At 41.8% G+C, this 15,516-nt stretch overlaps 1 protein-coding gene across 1 annotated transcript in view; it reads right to left on the reverse strand.

The window, feature by feature from the left end:
- The window catches only part of GTF2E2 (general transcription factor IIE subunit 2), a 68,942-nt gene extending 61,073 nt beyond the window's left edge, over positions 1-7,869 (reverse strand). The window contains exons 1-2 of the mRNA XM_059049294.2: positions 7,565-7,869; positions 3,748-3,920 (exon numbers count right to left, since the gene is read on the reverse strand). Of these exons, the coding sequence (XP_058905277.1) occupies positions 3,748-3,916 (169 nt within the window). The 5' untranslated portion in view covers positions 3,917-3,920; positions 7,565-7,869. The remainder of the gene's footprint in view (positions 1-3,747; positions 3,921-7,564) is intronic.
- Positions 7,870-15,516: the final 7,647 nt, after the last annotated feature.

Consider the following 15,516-nt stretch of genomic DNA (forward strand, 5'->3'; position numbering starts at 1 on the left):
ACCTGCTTTGATAGACAGACTGGCTCTGCTTTAACATCAGTAAAACAGCTTGAAGAACATCTAACAAGATGACATCAATAAAGATTACACTGCTACACTCTGAAGGAGGTAAATAATTTCTGTTGTGAAGTAAGTTGCACTGACCTAGCTGTCTAAAAGATAATAGCCTAAGAGTAAACTAAACCCAAAATAAGCAGAAGGAAGGAAATAATAAATGCTGAAGTGGAAATAAATGAATTTTTAAAAACCAGAAAAACAGATAAATCAGTGAAACAAAGAGGTTTTTTTGTTTGTTTTTTGGTATGCGGGCTTCTCACTGCTGTGGCCTCTCCCGTTGTGGAGCGCAGGCTCCGGACACGCAGGCTCAGCGGCCATGGCTCACGGGCCCAGCCGCTCCGCGGCATGTGGGACCTTCCCGGACCGGGGCACGAACCCGTGTCCCCTGCATCGGCAGGCGCACTCTCAACGACTGCACCACCAGGGAAGCCCAAAGAGTGTTGTTTTTTTTTTTAAAGATCAACAAAATTGACAAATCTTTAAATTGGACTAACCAAAAAACAAAACAAAAACAAATAAACAAAAAATTCCTAAAATCAGAAATTAAAGGAGGGATATCACTATTGACCTTATAGAAATCAAAAGCGAATACTCTAAAAAACTTTGGACAATGTAGATGATGACATGGACAAACCCCTAAAAAGACAAACTACCAAATTAACTCAAGAAGAAATAGAAAATCTGAATAGATCTATAAGAAGAAATTTCAACCAAGAGCATCCCACAAAGGAAAGCTCAGGCCCAAATGGCTTCCCTAGTGAATTCTATCAAATATTTAAGAAGAAATTTATATCAAACCTTCACAAACCTTTCCAGAAAATAGAGGAAAAGGAAATACTTCACAAATCGTTTGAGGTCAGAAATACCCCAATAAGCACAAGAAAAGAAAACTACAGACCATATTCCTCACGAGTACAGATACAAAAATCCTATACAAAATATCAGCAAAAATTCTGTACACAATATTACAGAAGTAGATTATTCAGCAAAGTGAACCCCACAACAAATAAAAAGGATTACACACCATGACCAAGTAAGATTTATTCCAAGAATATAGGGTTGGTTTAACATCTGAAAACAAATTAATGTAATATATCATATTAATAAAAAACAAGAACAAACATGATTACCTCAATAGATGCAAAAAAGCATTTAACAACACCCACTACCCACTTATATTAAAAGCTCTCAGCAAACTAAAAATAGAGGGGAACTCCTGATAAAGGGCACCTACAAAAACCCTGCAGCTAACATACATAATAGTGAAAGACTGAATGCTTTCCCCCTAAGATAGGAACAAGCGAAAGATAGTCACACTCACTACTTCTATTACTAGCCAATACTAACAGTAAAGAAAAAGAAAAGGCATTCGTATTGGCAAGGGGAAGTAAAACTTTTCTTATTCACAGATGACAAAATCTTACATACAGATAATCCTAAAAAATCCACACCAAAAATACTAGAAATAATGAGTTCAGCAAGGTTGCAGAGTTTGAGAACAGTGTACAAAATTCTGTGTTTCGATATACTAGCAATTAACAATCCAAATATCAAATTAAGAAAACAATTTCATTCACAATATCAAAAAGAATATTTAGAATTTAACAAAGCTAGACATACATTAAAAACTACAAAACAGGGCTTCCCTGGTGGCACAGTGGTTGAGAATCTGCCTGCCGATGCAGGGGACACGGGTTCATGCCCTGGTCCGGGAAGATCCCACATGCCGCGGAGCGGCTGGGCCCATAAGCCTGTGCGTCTGAAGCCTGTGCTCCGCAATGGGAGAAGCCACAACAGTGAGAGGCCCGCGTACCACTAAAAAAAAAAAAAAAAAAAAAAAAAAAACTACAAAACACTGTTGAAAGAAATTAGAAACCTCAAAAAATGGAAAGATAGCCATGTTAATTGACTGAAACACAATATTGTTAAGATAGCAACTCTCAATGCAATCCCTAACAAAATCACAGCTGGCTCTTTTACAGATGAGACCTGACAAGCTGATGCTAAAATTTATATGGAAATGCAAAGGCTCCAGGAAAAACCAAAACAACTTTGAAAAAAAGAACAAAACCGAAGGACTTACACTTCCACACTTCGCAATTTCAAAATGTCACTAGAATGCTACAGCTATCAAGAGAATATCATACTGGCATAAGGACAGACATATGAGTCAACGAAACCTAATTTACATTCCAGAAAAAAACTCTCATTTGTAGTCAACTGATATTCAACAATGATGCCAATGCAAGTCAATGGGGAAAAGAAAGTTTTTTCAAGAAATGGTGCAGGGACAACTGAATAACCACACACAAAAAGATGAATTTACACCCTTATGTTAAACCATGCATAAAAAAATCAACTCAAACATATCACAGACCTAAATCTAAGAGGTAAAACTATAAAACTCTTAGAAGAAAACACAGGAGGAATTTTTTATGACCTTGGGTTAGGCAAAGATTTCTTAAATATGACACCAAGAACACATGTGATACTGGATCAAGAAACTGTACCCAGAATATATAAAGAACTCTTACAAATCAGTAGGAAGAAGACAACCCCATTTTTTCAAACGGGAAAAAAATTTTGAATAGACATTTCACCAAAAGACACATGATCAATAACACATGAAATGATGTTCAACACAATTAGTCATTAGGGTACTGCACATTAAAACCACAATGATACCACCTCACACCCACCAAAATGGCTACAATCAAAAGGACAAGGAATAACAAGTGTCGGCAAGAATAAGAAAAAAAAAAATGGAACCCACATGCATTGATGGTGAAAATGTAAAATGGTACAGCCATTTTGGTAGTTTCTTAAAAAATTAAACATAGATTTACCACATGACCAAGAAATTCCACTCTTAGGTAGAATTCTATCCAAGAGGAAAAAAACACACATCCATACAAAGACTTGTAAGTGAATGTTCCCAGCAGCACTATTCATAATACCCTAAAAGTGGAAATAATCCAAATGTCCATTAACTGGTGAACAGATAAACAAATTGTGGTATATATCATACAATGGAATACTCTTCAGCAATAAAATGGAATGAAATACTGATACATGCTACAACATGGATAAATCCTGGACAAAATGTCAGCAAACTGAATGCCACAACAAAGGATTACACACCATGACCAAGTAGGATTTATTCCAAGAATGCAAGGTTGGTTTAACATCTGAAAATCCGTTAATGTAATATACGATATTAACAAAGAACAAGAACAACATTATCATCTCACCAGATGCCTGGTAAAAGAAGCCACATACTGTACAATTCCATTTATATGCAATGTCCAGAAAAGGCAAATATATAGAGACAGAAGTAGATTATTAATTATCAGAGGGTGAGGTGGGAACAAAAATTCAATTGTAGTAATAGTTGTTGCACAACTCTGTAAACTTAACTAAAAATCTTTGAATTATACCCTTAAAACGAGTGAATGGTACAGGACATAAATTAAACCTCAGTGAGTGTTTTGTTTTTTTCTTAAAGATAATAACCTAAATTCTAACTACAAAACAACTATTAACATCTTAAGAGCAAAAAACTCTCATCATCCCATCCCTTATACTTAACAAAGTACCTAACAAACAATATGAATGATGAACTGAAAAATGAACTAAATGGTTTCCCGAAAAATAAAAGCTGAACAGTCCTAAAGAGTCAATTCTACTAACCAGAATTTTGTTTAGAGCCTGATGATCCTCCATGTTCTAGCTTCGCTTTCTTCTTCTTTGATGATGATGATGATGACGACTCAGAAGATACAGAACGTTTTTCTACTACAGGAGTGGAAAGAGCTCGTTTTTTGAACAGCTCCCGTTCTCTCAAGAGACTTGGATCCATAATGCTGCAAAGATAAAAATATGTTTCTTTAATACAGATTCCAGCCACTCAAATCTATGTGCCAAATCCACAGGTCTCAACAAGAGTTACTTCCCAAACAGAATTACCTTTTATTACTAGTTCTCTAGCACTTGTATTTATTCACTTACTCATTCACTCAAAAAATTCTTTAATTAGTGCCTGTTATATGCCAAGCACTGTGCTAGGCACTAGGTAAAGAAAAACAGGATTATTCTCTAAAGCCCTAGAACTACACTGTCCAATGTAACAAACAGCTACTGGCCGAAGTGCTGACTGAGCGCCTGAAATGGGGCTAGAGTTGAGATGTACTCTAAGTGTAAAATACACCCGCATTTAAAAGACTCAATACAACGAAAAGAACTTTATAAATTACTGAAATATTTTAGACTGATTATGCTAATGTGATAATAGTTTGGATATAGGGGGTTAAGTAAAATATTAAAATTAATTTCCCCTATTTTTAAAAAATTATGGATGGCTACTAGAAAATTTTTAATCACATGTGTGGCTCACACTTGCAGCTCACACTGTATTCCTACTGCTTTAGGAACAACAGCAGGACTACTGGGTGGAAATTAGGAGACAAATTTAGGCTCATTGCAAAAACATGAGAACCATCAGAATTGCTTATAAATTAAAAGGTATATTTTAAAACTGGTGGACTCTCATAAGTAGTGAAGAGGCTGGATTAATATGTGTTAGAAATATCTGCAGAAAATTCCTGATTTGGAAGGAGGTGGGACTAGACCTCTTTGGGTTTTTTCCCAGTTTTAAAACTCTACAATTCTAAGCAACTTCAGTACAACCAGGAAAGCCACAGGTCATTCAACAAGTATTTTAAAACATTCCTCTCTTGTCTGAACTCTCCCTAGAACCCCATGGAGAGTCTCAGAAGTACACAAGCTAACTACGAAAATGACTTCTACAATATTAAGACTAGTGTTCATAAGTTGGGAAGCAAAGTCCCAGAAGAAAAAGACTCTATCTTATCCTTGGAAAGGCTTCAAGCATGGGGTAGCTCAATAAATATTTAAGTGAGTAACGAACAGAAGAACATCTTTAAGTTGCTCTAGCCTCATTGTTAATGGTTTTACAATCCTTTATTAAATGTCTTCTGTTTGGGCTTCCCTGGTGGTGCAGTGGTTAAGAATCCGCCTGCCAATCCACGGGACACAAGGTTCGTTCCCTGGTCCGGGAAGATCCCACATGCCACGGAGCAACAACTAAGCCTGTGCGCCACAACTACTGAAGCCCGCGCCCCTAGAGCCCGTGAGCCACAACAAGAGAAGCCACTGCAATGAGAAGCCCGCAAACCGCAACGAAGAGTAGCCCCCTCGCTGCAACTAGAGAAAAGCCCGCGCACAGCAACGAAAGACCCAATGAAGCCAAAAATAAATAAATAAAATAAATTTGTTTTTTAAAAAGCAATGAATAAATAAAAAGTGACTTATCATGCTAAAAGTTAAAAATAAGCATTGAATAATTACTCAGCCATTAAAAAGAATGAAACAATGTCATTTGCAGCAACACGGACGGACCTAGAGATTATCATACTAAGCGAAGTCAGAAAGAGAAACACCAATACCACATGCTATCACTTGTATGTGGCATCTAAAATATGACACAAATGAACATATCTACAAAACAAAAACAGACTCACAAATATAGAAAACAGACTTGTGGTTGCCAAGCGGGGGGGAGGGGGGCCTGGGAGTTTGGGTTTGCCGATGCAAACTATTATGTATGTAGGACGCATAAACAACAAGGTCCCACTGTATAGTACAAAGAACAATATTCAATATCCTGAGATAAACCATAATGGGAAAGAATATGAAGAATATATATGTATAACTGAGTCACTCTGCCGTACAGCAGAAATTAAACACAACATCGTAAGCCAACTATGCTTCAATAAAATTTAAAATATATACATATATAAAAGCACTGATAAGAAATAATCAGAGTAAACTTCAGCTAAGAAACGAAAGAAGAATCAACGGCACGGGACCTCGAATCTAAGACCTGCCTTCTTCCCTCAGTTCTAATCCCTAACAGCAACATGACCTGGGCAATCCACTAGACCTCCCTAAATCCAATTTTATCGTAAGTAAAATAAGGGTACTACCAGTGCTGTCTACATCTAGCCCAACTGTAAGAATAAACTGAGAAAATGTTTGTGAAAATGATTTTTTAAATAGTAAAGCTACACAAATATATGTTATTTCAGTACTATTATTTCGAGTTGGATCTGAAAAGAAGTAACCGAATGATTACACTGGGGTGAGGAAGGCAGGAGGCAGTCTTGGGGAGGAAAAGTGTCAGAACAAGAAAGGAGAATTCCCCAGTGATAAGGCAAGGGCAACAAGCCTAAAACAGGAAACATCTGTTATCTGTTTAGTTCACCTTGTAAAGACAGATAACTAACCCCGGCTGTTATAACCATGATTTTAACACAGATTTAAACAAAAGCCTTACAGTTGACAAAGACCTGATGTTTACAGCATTTGATCCTCACAACTCTACGAGGTAACTGGTACTTCGCGTTATTTCTATTTTAATATGTGAAATCTGAAGTGAAGAGGCATCGTTAAGGTCACACAGCTGAAAGTACCTGAGCCAGGACACTAATATCCTGACTCCTAAATCAGGTGCCCCTCACTCCAGACCTGAAATGCTGGTAAAGGCCTCCCAAGCAAAGGCGACCTGTGTGGCTATGGGTCAAGTTCAATAGCAGGTAGAACAGAAGCTTTAAGGTCTTTCACCATCACATGCTCCACCTAACTTTTCCTCACAAGACTACGCAGTATCTGTAGAGTTTTACATGTACTGGCTTGTGCTGTAGACAGGACACATCATCCTGCCCATCTGACTTTTAACAAAAAACAAAAGCCAAAAAACAAACCACAACTCAGAGAGTCCATGTGTTCCCCCAATAAGAAGCCAAAAATTAAATGAAAATCTTCTGGCTCCAAAGCCCACATTCTTTCCACTTTATCATTTGACTTCTTTCAACCTTTCTGCTCTTTCCTCTCTCGCTTCTTTCCCGCCTGCGCCTCGCAGGTGCCAACACTGCTATGAATAGCCGGCAAGCTGAGAATAGACACTTGCTCACCTCTTAAATGACAGAAACGTAGAGGTGGACGGAAAAAGGTTACCGCAGCTATTTGTTTCGGGAAATGTCTTTAGGCTTTGCAGGAAACTACCATTATAACTCAAGCTTAGGAATCATTCCAAAGGAGGTCTCCAAAAGGCAGCTGAAAACAACAGTCCGGGAAGAAGCATCTACATCCCAACCTTTAGGTGGCTGGGCACCGTTTCCCCAAACTCCACACACCTGGTTCGTACGGCAGCTGCTAATGCAAGCTGGGGGGGGGGGGGCAGGAAGAGGCACAATCAGGTCTCCGATGTGAATTTCCCCTCTTTCTAACCCAAAACTTTGCTCAATGAACCTCCGGCCTAAAAGACGATGCTCCCGAGAAGCTGTTAGCAGGTTTCAGCGTTTCGCGCCGGGAACGGTGGCCCCAGCCTCCCGCGGGGTGGGAGGCCCGCTCGCCCCCGGGCCGAGGCGGCCTGGAGGAACAACAGGCCGGGGCTCCGCGCCCCTCACCCCGCTGCTGCAGCCCCTACCTGAGCCAGGAGGGCCGCCCCACGCGCCCGGCCGCCGCCTCCCAGAGCCTCCTCCTCGACAGCCGCACACGCCCTCGTGGCCGCCGCTTCCTGCTCGTCGTCAGCGCCCCCGCTCGCACGCACGCACGCACGCCCAGCGCTACCCCGCCAGGTCGGGGTCTCCGCACTGGCGGCGGCGGCGGCGGCGGCAGCTCAGGCGGCGACTCGACCCCGGGCTCCGCCCGCCACTTCCTGATCCGCGGGTTCGGAGCTCAGTCCCGGCAACCACCGCGGCCCTTCGGCCGCCGAAAACGCGCATGCGTCCTCACGTACCCCGCCCGGGGAGGGGAATCCAGAGCTGGAGCGTCTCTGGTCTCCATGACAACGGGAGGGCGGTTGGGAGCGGGGCTTAAGTGGGAGTTAAGTAGCCACAGCTGAGAGGGAAGAAATCTTTCCTTCACAGAAGTAGAACTGTAAAGCTACTAAATCCTCTTGCAGCGTGCTCTGGGATCTGTTTAACCCTAATGACGACGAGATTTTTCAAGTTACTGTCTATCAGATGTTCTATGACTTTACATCAAATACCAGTCACCATCACGTAAACTTCGAAGAACATTGTTCCAGCTCTCTCTTTTTCAACTGAGGAAACAAGAGGCCCAGTGAAACTAAATCACTTGCTCGAGACAGCACAGCTAGCAAAGGCAAATCCTGACGTGAAGTTGTTTCTGAACTCCCAACCGCCCCCCCCCCCCCCGCCCCGTAAATTCTCTTGGAAAAGGATTTCGGATTCAGAAGCTGCATAAGGGGTAGAAATAAGGCGACGGAAAAGATAATTGGCCGTGCCCACGACCTGCAACGTATTGGAGCGTGTCAAATTTCGTGCGGCTGGCCTTTCCTCACTCCAGCTTGAAGCTGCGCATAGCCAGTGCTCAACTATTCTACAGCTGTCGTTTACTTAGTGCTGGTTACTTCCTCAAGTTACTTAACCTGCGTTTCGGTTTTCAGGTCTGGGAAGTGGGAATAATAATTGTACTACCACAATACGTTACTTTCATTGGACTGTTGTGAAGATTGTATGAGATCATACGTAAATATTTATTCAAAATTTGTAAATAAAGCCAAAAGACGATTATGTGTCTTCTAAAAATTGATTTCATTCTACAGGATTTTGTAATAAACTCACTGGATGTTCATCTGACACCCTCAGGAAAGGTAGCTTCATTTGGATAACAGTTTATGAGGACTCCGAGGCTTTATAACCCAGGAGAATCAGAGATTAACTGGTAAAAAAACTGATGAGGTGTAATGAGGAGAAGCAGGCGTCTACTGCAAAAAAAAAAAAAAATCCCAAAGCTTAAAATTGCCTTGTCCTGAGAAACATGAGCCAGTTTTGTATCAATTTATTTTTATCTTATCCTTTCCCCAATGATTATATAAATCCCAATTTACCATATCCTTGTGGAATCAGTTCTACATTCTGTTAGCTTCCTTATTAATGAATGAGAGACTTTCTATACAAATGGACAAAGGCTAGACCATATATGATAATAAAACTCTGGCCCACTTAAAAAACCAAGCCACAACCTTTGCAGCAATTAGCTCAGAATGGTCAGGATTTACTCAAAGGCTGCCAACTTCCCTATTTCAGACACCCCTCCCCCAGCTTCCCCTGCCAACAAACTTTAATCAGAACATACCAGAAGCATCCCCCCCCCCTTTTTTTGCACTATAACACTTCCCCTCTCTGTGACTGCCTTTGAGTCTCTGCCAAATGCAAGAGATGGTGGCTGAATCTCTTGCTACATAGCAAGGGATGCAGTCTCTGTTCTCATTTGAGTGGTCTTCATTTATTTCCACTGTGTTTAATAAAACTTCCACACATGCTCGTTACCTAGTCACTTGAGACTTAGGAGTTTAACAATCAGAGACTCATGCTTTTACATAAGTAGATCTACCACACAGAGGTCACACAATGAACTGTTAAAAGATAAACTAGGGTACATTAAAATTTTGAACAGTTTAAGCAAATAGCAATTCAAGTCAGCTGCAAACAAACCAAAAATGCTTAGGAGCACTCCACTGACAGGAGCTAGGGGAAAGGTTTTTACAGAGAAGAGGAGGAAGCAAATCAAAGAAAGTATTGGTTGGCTACAGCTCTTAAGTGGTTGCCTTAGTGGGAAATCCTGGTTGGCTGTTTGTGATTAGATGTTCTTAAATTTCGTTTTCTCGCATTCCAGTGACTCCAGCTTAGGTTGTGGTTTCACGTGTAGACCTACCAAGGCTTTGGAGCCACCTTAGTCTATGGCCTCCTTGTTTAATTACTTGGACAAAATGCTCACAAGTATTCCTTTATTTCAATGTCCTGTCTCATTTCAGCCAGTTGGAACACTATAGGACACAGTTAAGCCTTCTTATGCCAATATTAGAATATGTGATTTATAATCCAAACCCTCAAATGTCAACTGCCCCAGCCTTTACCCCAATATTATCTATTATTATCATTGCCCAACTTGACACCCTCCCCTACACACCCCGGCAAACCATTAAAATACATAAATGATCAATGGCATCAAGCAGGGGCATCAATCCTCTTTATACGTCCTGTTGCCTGTGACTAGGTCATTGCACTGAAAGCGATGACTGCACTCATTCAAAACACTTTGGTGTGGCTTCCTGCACTCTGAAGGTACTCCTCAAGTGAAGAGAAAAATGTGCTCCCTATATGGCCCGTAATTAGGCCATTTTTGTGTCAAATGTACTTACCCATGGACACCACACTACACATGAACGAAAAAAGGATTCTATTTTGTCTGCTGGTAATGTTGACTACATGATGATTTGCATGATAACCACATGGCCAAACGTCAGCCCAAATTCGCTAGATTTCACAGAATTCAAGATTTGGAGTTTTATTCTGCCTTCTCGTCCTTGTTACACAATACAGACACCATGTGAATTGCTTCTGAAGCAGCCTCTAGCCAGGGCTTAGGGAAGGCATATGAAAAACATTTCACTCTGAGGTGAGGGCCGTGACTATTTATAAAGACATGGCTGTTTGTGTAATATACACAAAGTCTCCACCACTGACGCTTAAATAAAATAAGCCTTTATAATAATTAAAACCATCTACGTATTGGCAGCCTCGGTATTTCCAGATCAGAAGGGTGTGGTGAACATCAAATTATATGAAGAAGGATCCAAGCTATTCATGCAATAACAATTTATGTCTTATCTCATGAATGCTTATAATACACTGCATACTCTTTGGTAGAAAGTGTGGTGACTTCTTCAGGGAAATATACTTTGCATATTTTAAAAAACATTCTTCCCTCCTGGCCTGTCCAAACCCCCCCATCCCCAAAAACAACTCAGTATAATCACATGATTAATTCAACATGGTGCATACATTTTTTTACTATTTTATTTAATTGTGGTATATATATATAATTTTGCCATTTCAACCATTCTAAAATGTACAATTTGGTGGCATTAATTACATTCACAATACTGTGCAACTATCATCACTATTTCCAGAATTTTTCATCATCCCAGACAGAAACTCAGTACTCATTAAGGGATAACTCCCCATTTCCTCCTCTCCTCAGAGCCTGGTAACATCTAATCTACTTTCTATCTCTATGAATTTACCCTAATTCTAGATATTTTATATAAGTGGAATAATACAGCATGTGTCTTCTTGTGGCTGGCTTGTTTCACTTGATGTAATGTTTAAAAGGTTCACTCATGTCCTGGCATGTATCAGAACTTCAGTTTTTTAATGCAGTGGCTTAATTTTACTTTTTTTTTTTTTTTTTTTTCCCTGTACGCGGGCCTCTCACTGCTGTGGCCTCTCCCGTTGCGGAGCACAGGCTCCGGACGCGCAGGCTCAGCGGCCATGGCTCACGGGCCCAGCCGCTCCGCCGCACGTGGGATCTTCCCGGACCGGGGCACGAACCCGCGTCCTCTGCATCGGCAGGCGGACTGTCAACCACTGCGCCACCAGGGAAGCCCCCCTGTATCACTTTTAATAGATAAAGAAAACCTCTACCAGAGCTCTGATCCCCTACTTCGACACACAAACAGAATTCCTCCTGGGTAGCTCTTGGCCGAGATGAAGTTATTGATTCATGCCTTTGCCTAAACCAATCACTATTAAAGGGAAAGAAACCACAGACAACCTCAGGCAAACATGATTCATTTTTCTGTGGGTGGGAAGGGAGTAGCCTTTTTTGAGTGCATGAATAAGCAGAGTGAAATTTAAAACACAAGTGAGGTTTTGCCAACAGAAATAAGAAGGGGAGTAATCACTGAGCAGATAATCACCACGGTCTACCCCCATGTATGTAGAAGAATATATCCTCAGACATATATTTTTTAAACCTAATGGGCATCTCTTTATACCCATTTTTATTTGCCTGATTGCTAGTGAAGTTGAACATTTTCTCATATACCGGCCATTCAGTTTTCATTTATGTGAATGGTCTTAGCATTTCTTTTGTCTACTTTAAATGAACAGCTTCTCATTAATTTATAGGATATATATACAGAAAGAGAGAGAGCTCTATATAGATACACCTCTATTTCTATGTATAGTATATACTATATACTGGATACCAATATACTGGAGAAATCTCTAGATAGATAGATGACAGATATAACTGTCAAAAAGTGTTAACTTTATCAACAGGGAGAAGTTTAATGTTTTGGGATAATTTGATTCACTTGTACCCGGTGTACTTTGATTCCACAAATAAACATTTATTATCTGTGATGTTTGAGTGTGAGGAGAAATAAACAAATACTAGAGTGAAAAAAAGCATGCTTTCTGTCATCGAAGAGTTTAACAAAGATCTTGAGTGTAGGGCTTCCCTGGTGGCGCAGTGGTTGAGAGTCCGCCTGCCGATGCAGGGGACGCGGGTTCGTGCCCCGGTCTGGGAGGATCCCACATGCCGCGGAGCTGCTGGGCCCGTGAGCCATGGCTGCTGAGCCTGCGCGTCCAGAGCCTGTGCTCCGCAACGGGAAAAAGATCTTGAGTGCAAGTCAGGCTGTGAAAAGTCCTCTAGAAGGTATAATCAAAATGTTTTGTGGAATTCCCTGGTGGTCCAGTGGTTAGGACCAGCGCTTTCACTACTGGGGCCCAGGTTCAATTCCTGGTCGAGGAACTAAGATCCCACAAGCCGAGGCAAGGTCAAAAAAAAAAGGAAAGTGTTTTGGAAAGAGGTCAGAGAATGCGCTTTGGCCGGGGGAGAAGAGTCAGCGCTATGGAAGGGAAGTGCAGGATACCACAGGCAGAGACCCAGAAGAGGCCATGAGAGGAGATGGTGCTGGAAATGGTGAAGACACTACCTTTAACAGACAGAAGGTGTTGGCTAGGATGGAAGAGTTGTCCTGACACTCTGGCTGGAATGTGGAGTCTGAGATGGGACATAAGGCTGGAAAGGTAGATTGGGACCAGTGTTCAAGTCTGGGGTTGTCTATCTGAGGAACCATGGATCTATCTCGGAGGTTGGCATGGCATTAATAAGGATAAACACATCATTATCCCTAATCTTGAAGCAAACAGATCTTTTTGCCCACACAAAATGAAAAACAAAAAAGACATCTTAAAAAGCATTAAGAGGGGATTTCCCTGGTGGTCCAGTTGTTGGGACTGCATGCTTCCACTGTGCCGAGGGCCCAGGTTTGCTCCCTGGTCAGGGAACTAGGATCCCACAAGCTGGCATGGTGTGGCCAAAAATAAAAAAGAGGCATTAAAAAGGGTTCAGACCAAAAAAAAAAAAAAAAAAAAAAAAGGGTTCAGTGTTTGTTGTGGTTTGTTGTGAAAGTCTATTCCTTCCATTATCACCTCCTGTGTCAGCATCAATTCCCCTCCCTCCTTACTTAGTGGCTCCATCCCCTCAGGAAAAAGATGCAGATTTTTTTTTCATCTTCAAATAGTTTCAGGCTGCCCTCCCTTGCAATCTTCTTATCTTCAGAGATGGGCCTTAATAGGCAGAAAATGAATTCTTTTGAATGAGTGAGTAGTTTGAAGTTGCTGCTTTCTCAACCATGGAATCTCCTTTTAGCCACTTTTATTTTGCTCTTTCTCCCTACAAAACTACTAAAATTGGAATCTCAGAAGTCCCCAGTAACCTCCTGGGAAAGAAAAGAACAGCCCTGATGTCTGAGAATGGATCTGAGGCTCACAGCTGAAACATATCGTTCTCCTGTTGGACAAAAATCTCAGATTTAGACAAGGTCAATGTGCAGCACAAAATACCAAACATCCCCTCTCTTACTGAATGAGTTAATGCTGCTTCTTTACCAATTATTACTAATGGGGCTTAGGGGAGCTGCCGCCCCACTGCAATACCCAGTCATAGAATTGCCCCCTGCTTTCTGCTATCAGTCTACAGCCAACCTCTGCTTCCTGAGACCCTCCTCAAAGATACCCAGCGAAAGCCCATATCCTGTAATAGGTTCTGTCAGAAAGAACTCTTACTAACACGCCCCATAACCCTCTATGTCACTCCTCACCACCACCAAGTAATAAACCACCGTGTTCAAAGATAGAGATTCCTGGGCTTCCCTGGTGGCGCAGTGGTTGAGAGTCCGCCTGCCGATGCAGGGGACACGGGTTCGTGCCCTGGTCCGGGAGGATCCCACATGCCGCAGAGCGGCTGGGCCCATGAGCCACGGCAGCTGAGCCTGCGTGTCCGGAGCCTGTGCTCTGCAACGGGAGAGGCCACAACAGTGAGAGGCCACAAAAAAAAAAAAAAAAAAAAAGATTCCTGTGGTCCTTGGCTGAAGAACACTGACACTGCTGTGAACTTTCTTCTGCCTTTAGGCTCAGTGGCCTAAGACCCTTTTCTCTCTCTTCCTGGAGCTCCTTCCCCCTGACTTTACTTCTATTCTGTCCTTTTCCTCCGAGGCCTTTGCCCTTTATCCATCCCTTAAATGTGGGCATTATTGATGCTCTGGCCTCTTCTCTCTCTTCACACTCCTTGTCTTAAGGGTCATGGATATACTCGTGGCTTTAACTATGACCTCCAGGCGTGTAATTCGCACATATGTCTCCCTAGTCCTGACTTTCCTCCTAAGTTCCAGCTTTTCTATTTCCAGATCCCTACTGAGACCACAAACTCAACATGTCTAAAACTTAGCATCTGCTCCCTTTCAACCAGTTTCTGTCTGTCTTGGTATTTTATTAATGGTCTTTGTATTAATGGTATCATCTTTCTCCCAGTTCTCATGCTGGAAAGGTCAGGGCTAGTTCTGACTCTTCCCTTTCCCTCAAGCCCCGAACTCAAATCAGTTCACAAATTCTGCAGATTCCTCTACTGCAAATTTTCTTGCACATGTTCCTTCCCATTCCCACTGCCACCACGCTGGTCCAGGCCCTTTATGAACTCACACCAAGACAGCCTCAGCCTCGCTGCTCATTCCCACCCAAGCCTCTACTTTTTTGCTATTTCCACCTTCATCTTTCAATCCCACTTTGATGGCATTTCCTCCTTTCACAGTCTTCAGTGATTCCTTATTGCTAATCTTTTCATCCATTTATCAAGGTCCTCTCCAAACATCACAATCTAATTTTCTTTTCTTTTTCTTTTTTTTTTTTTTTTTGCGGTACACAGGTCTCTCACTGTTGTGTCCTCTCCCGTTGCGGAGCACAGGCTCTGGACGCGCAGGCTCAGCAGCCATGGCTCACGTGCCCAGCCGCTCCGCGGCATGTGGGATCTTCCCGGACCGGGGCACGCACAACCTAATTTTCTAGTGTCATCTTCCACCACTCCCAGTCATTCAGTTCAACAGTACTGGGTACTGCAGTAAACAGGAGGAACACACAGTACACAGATGTGTAGGGCGTGCTCCCTGGCTTTGAAAGGAGCAAAGGACAGGTACATGGACAAATAGTTAATGGCAATGCACAAGTGCTGTAATAGATGGATAAGCTTTCTTGTAATTTAAGAAAATAAAAACTGTTATCAGTC

Source organism: Kogia breviceps, chromosome 20 (assembly GCF_026419965.1).
Source record: "Kogia breviceps isolate mKogBre1 chromosome 20, mKogBre1 haplotype 1, whole genome shotgun sequence".
NCBI lineage: Eukaryota > Metazoa > Chordata > Mammalia > Artiodactyla > Physeteridae > Kogia > Kogia breviceps.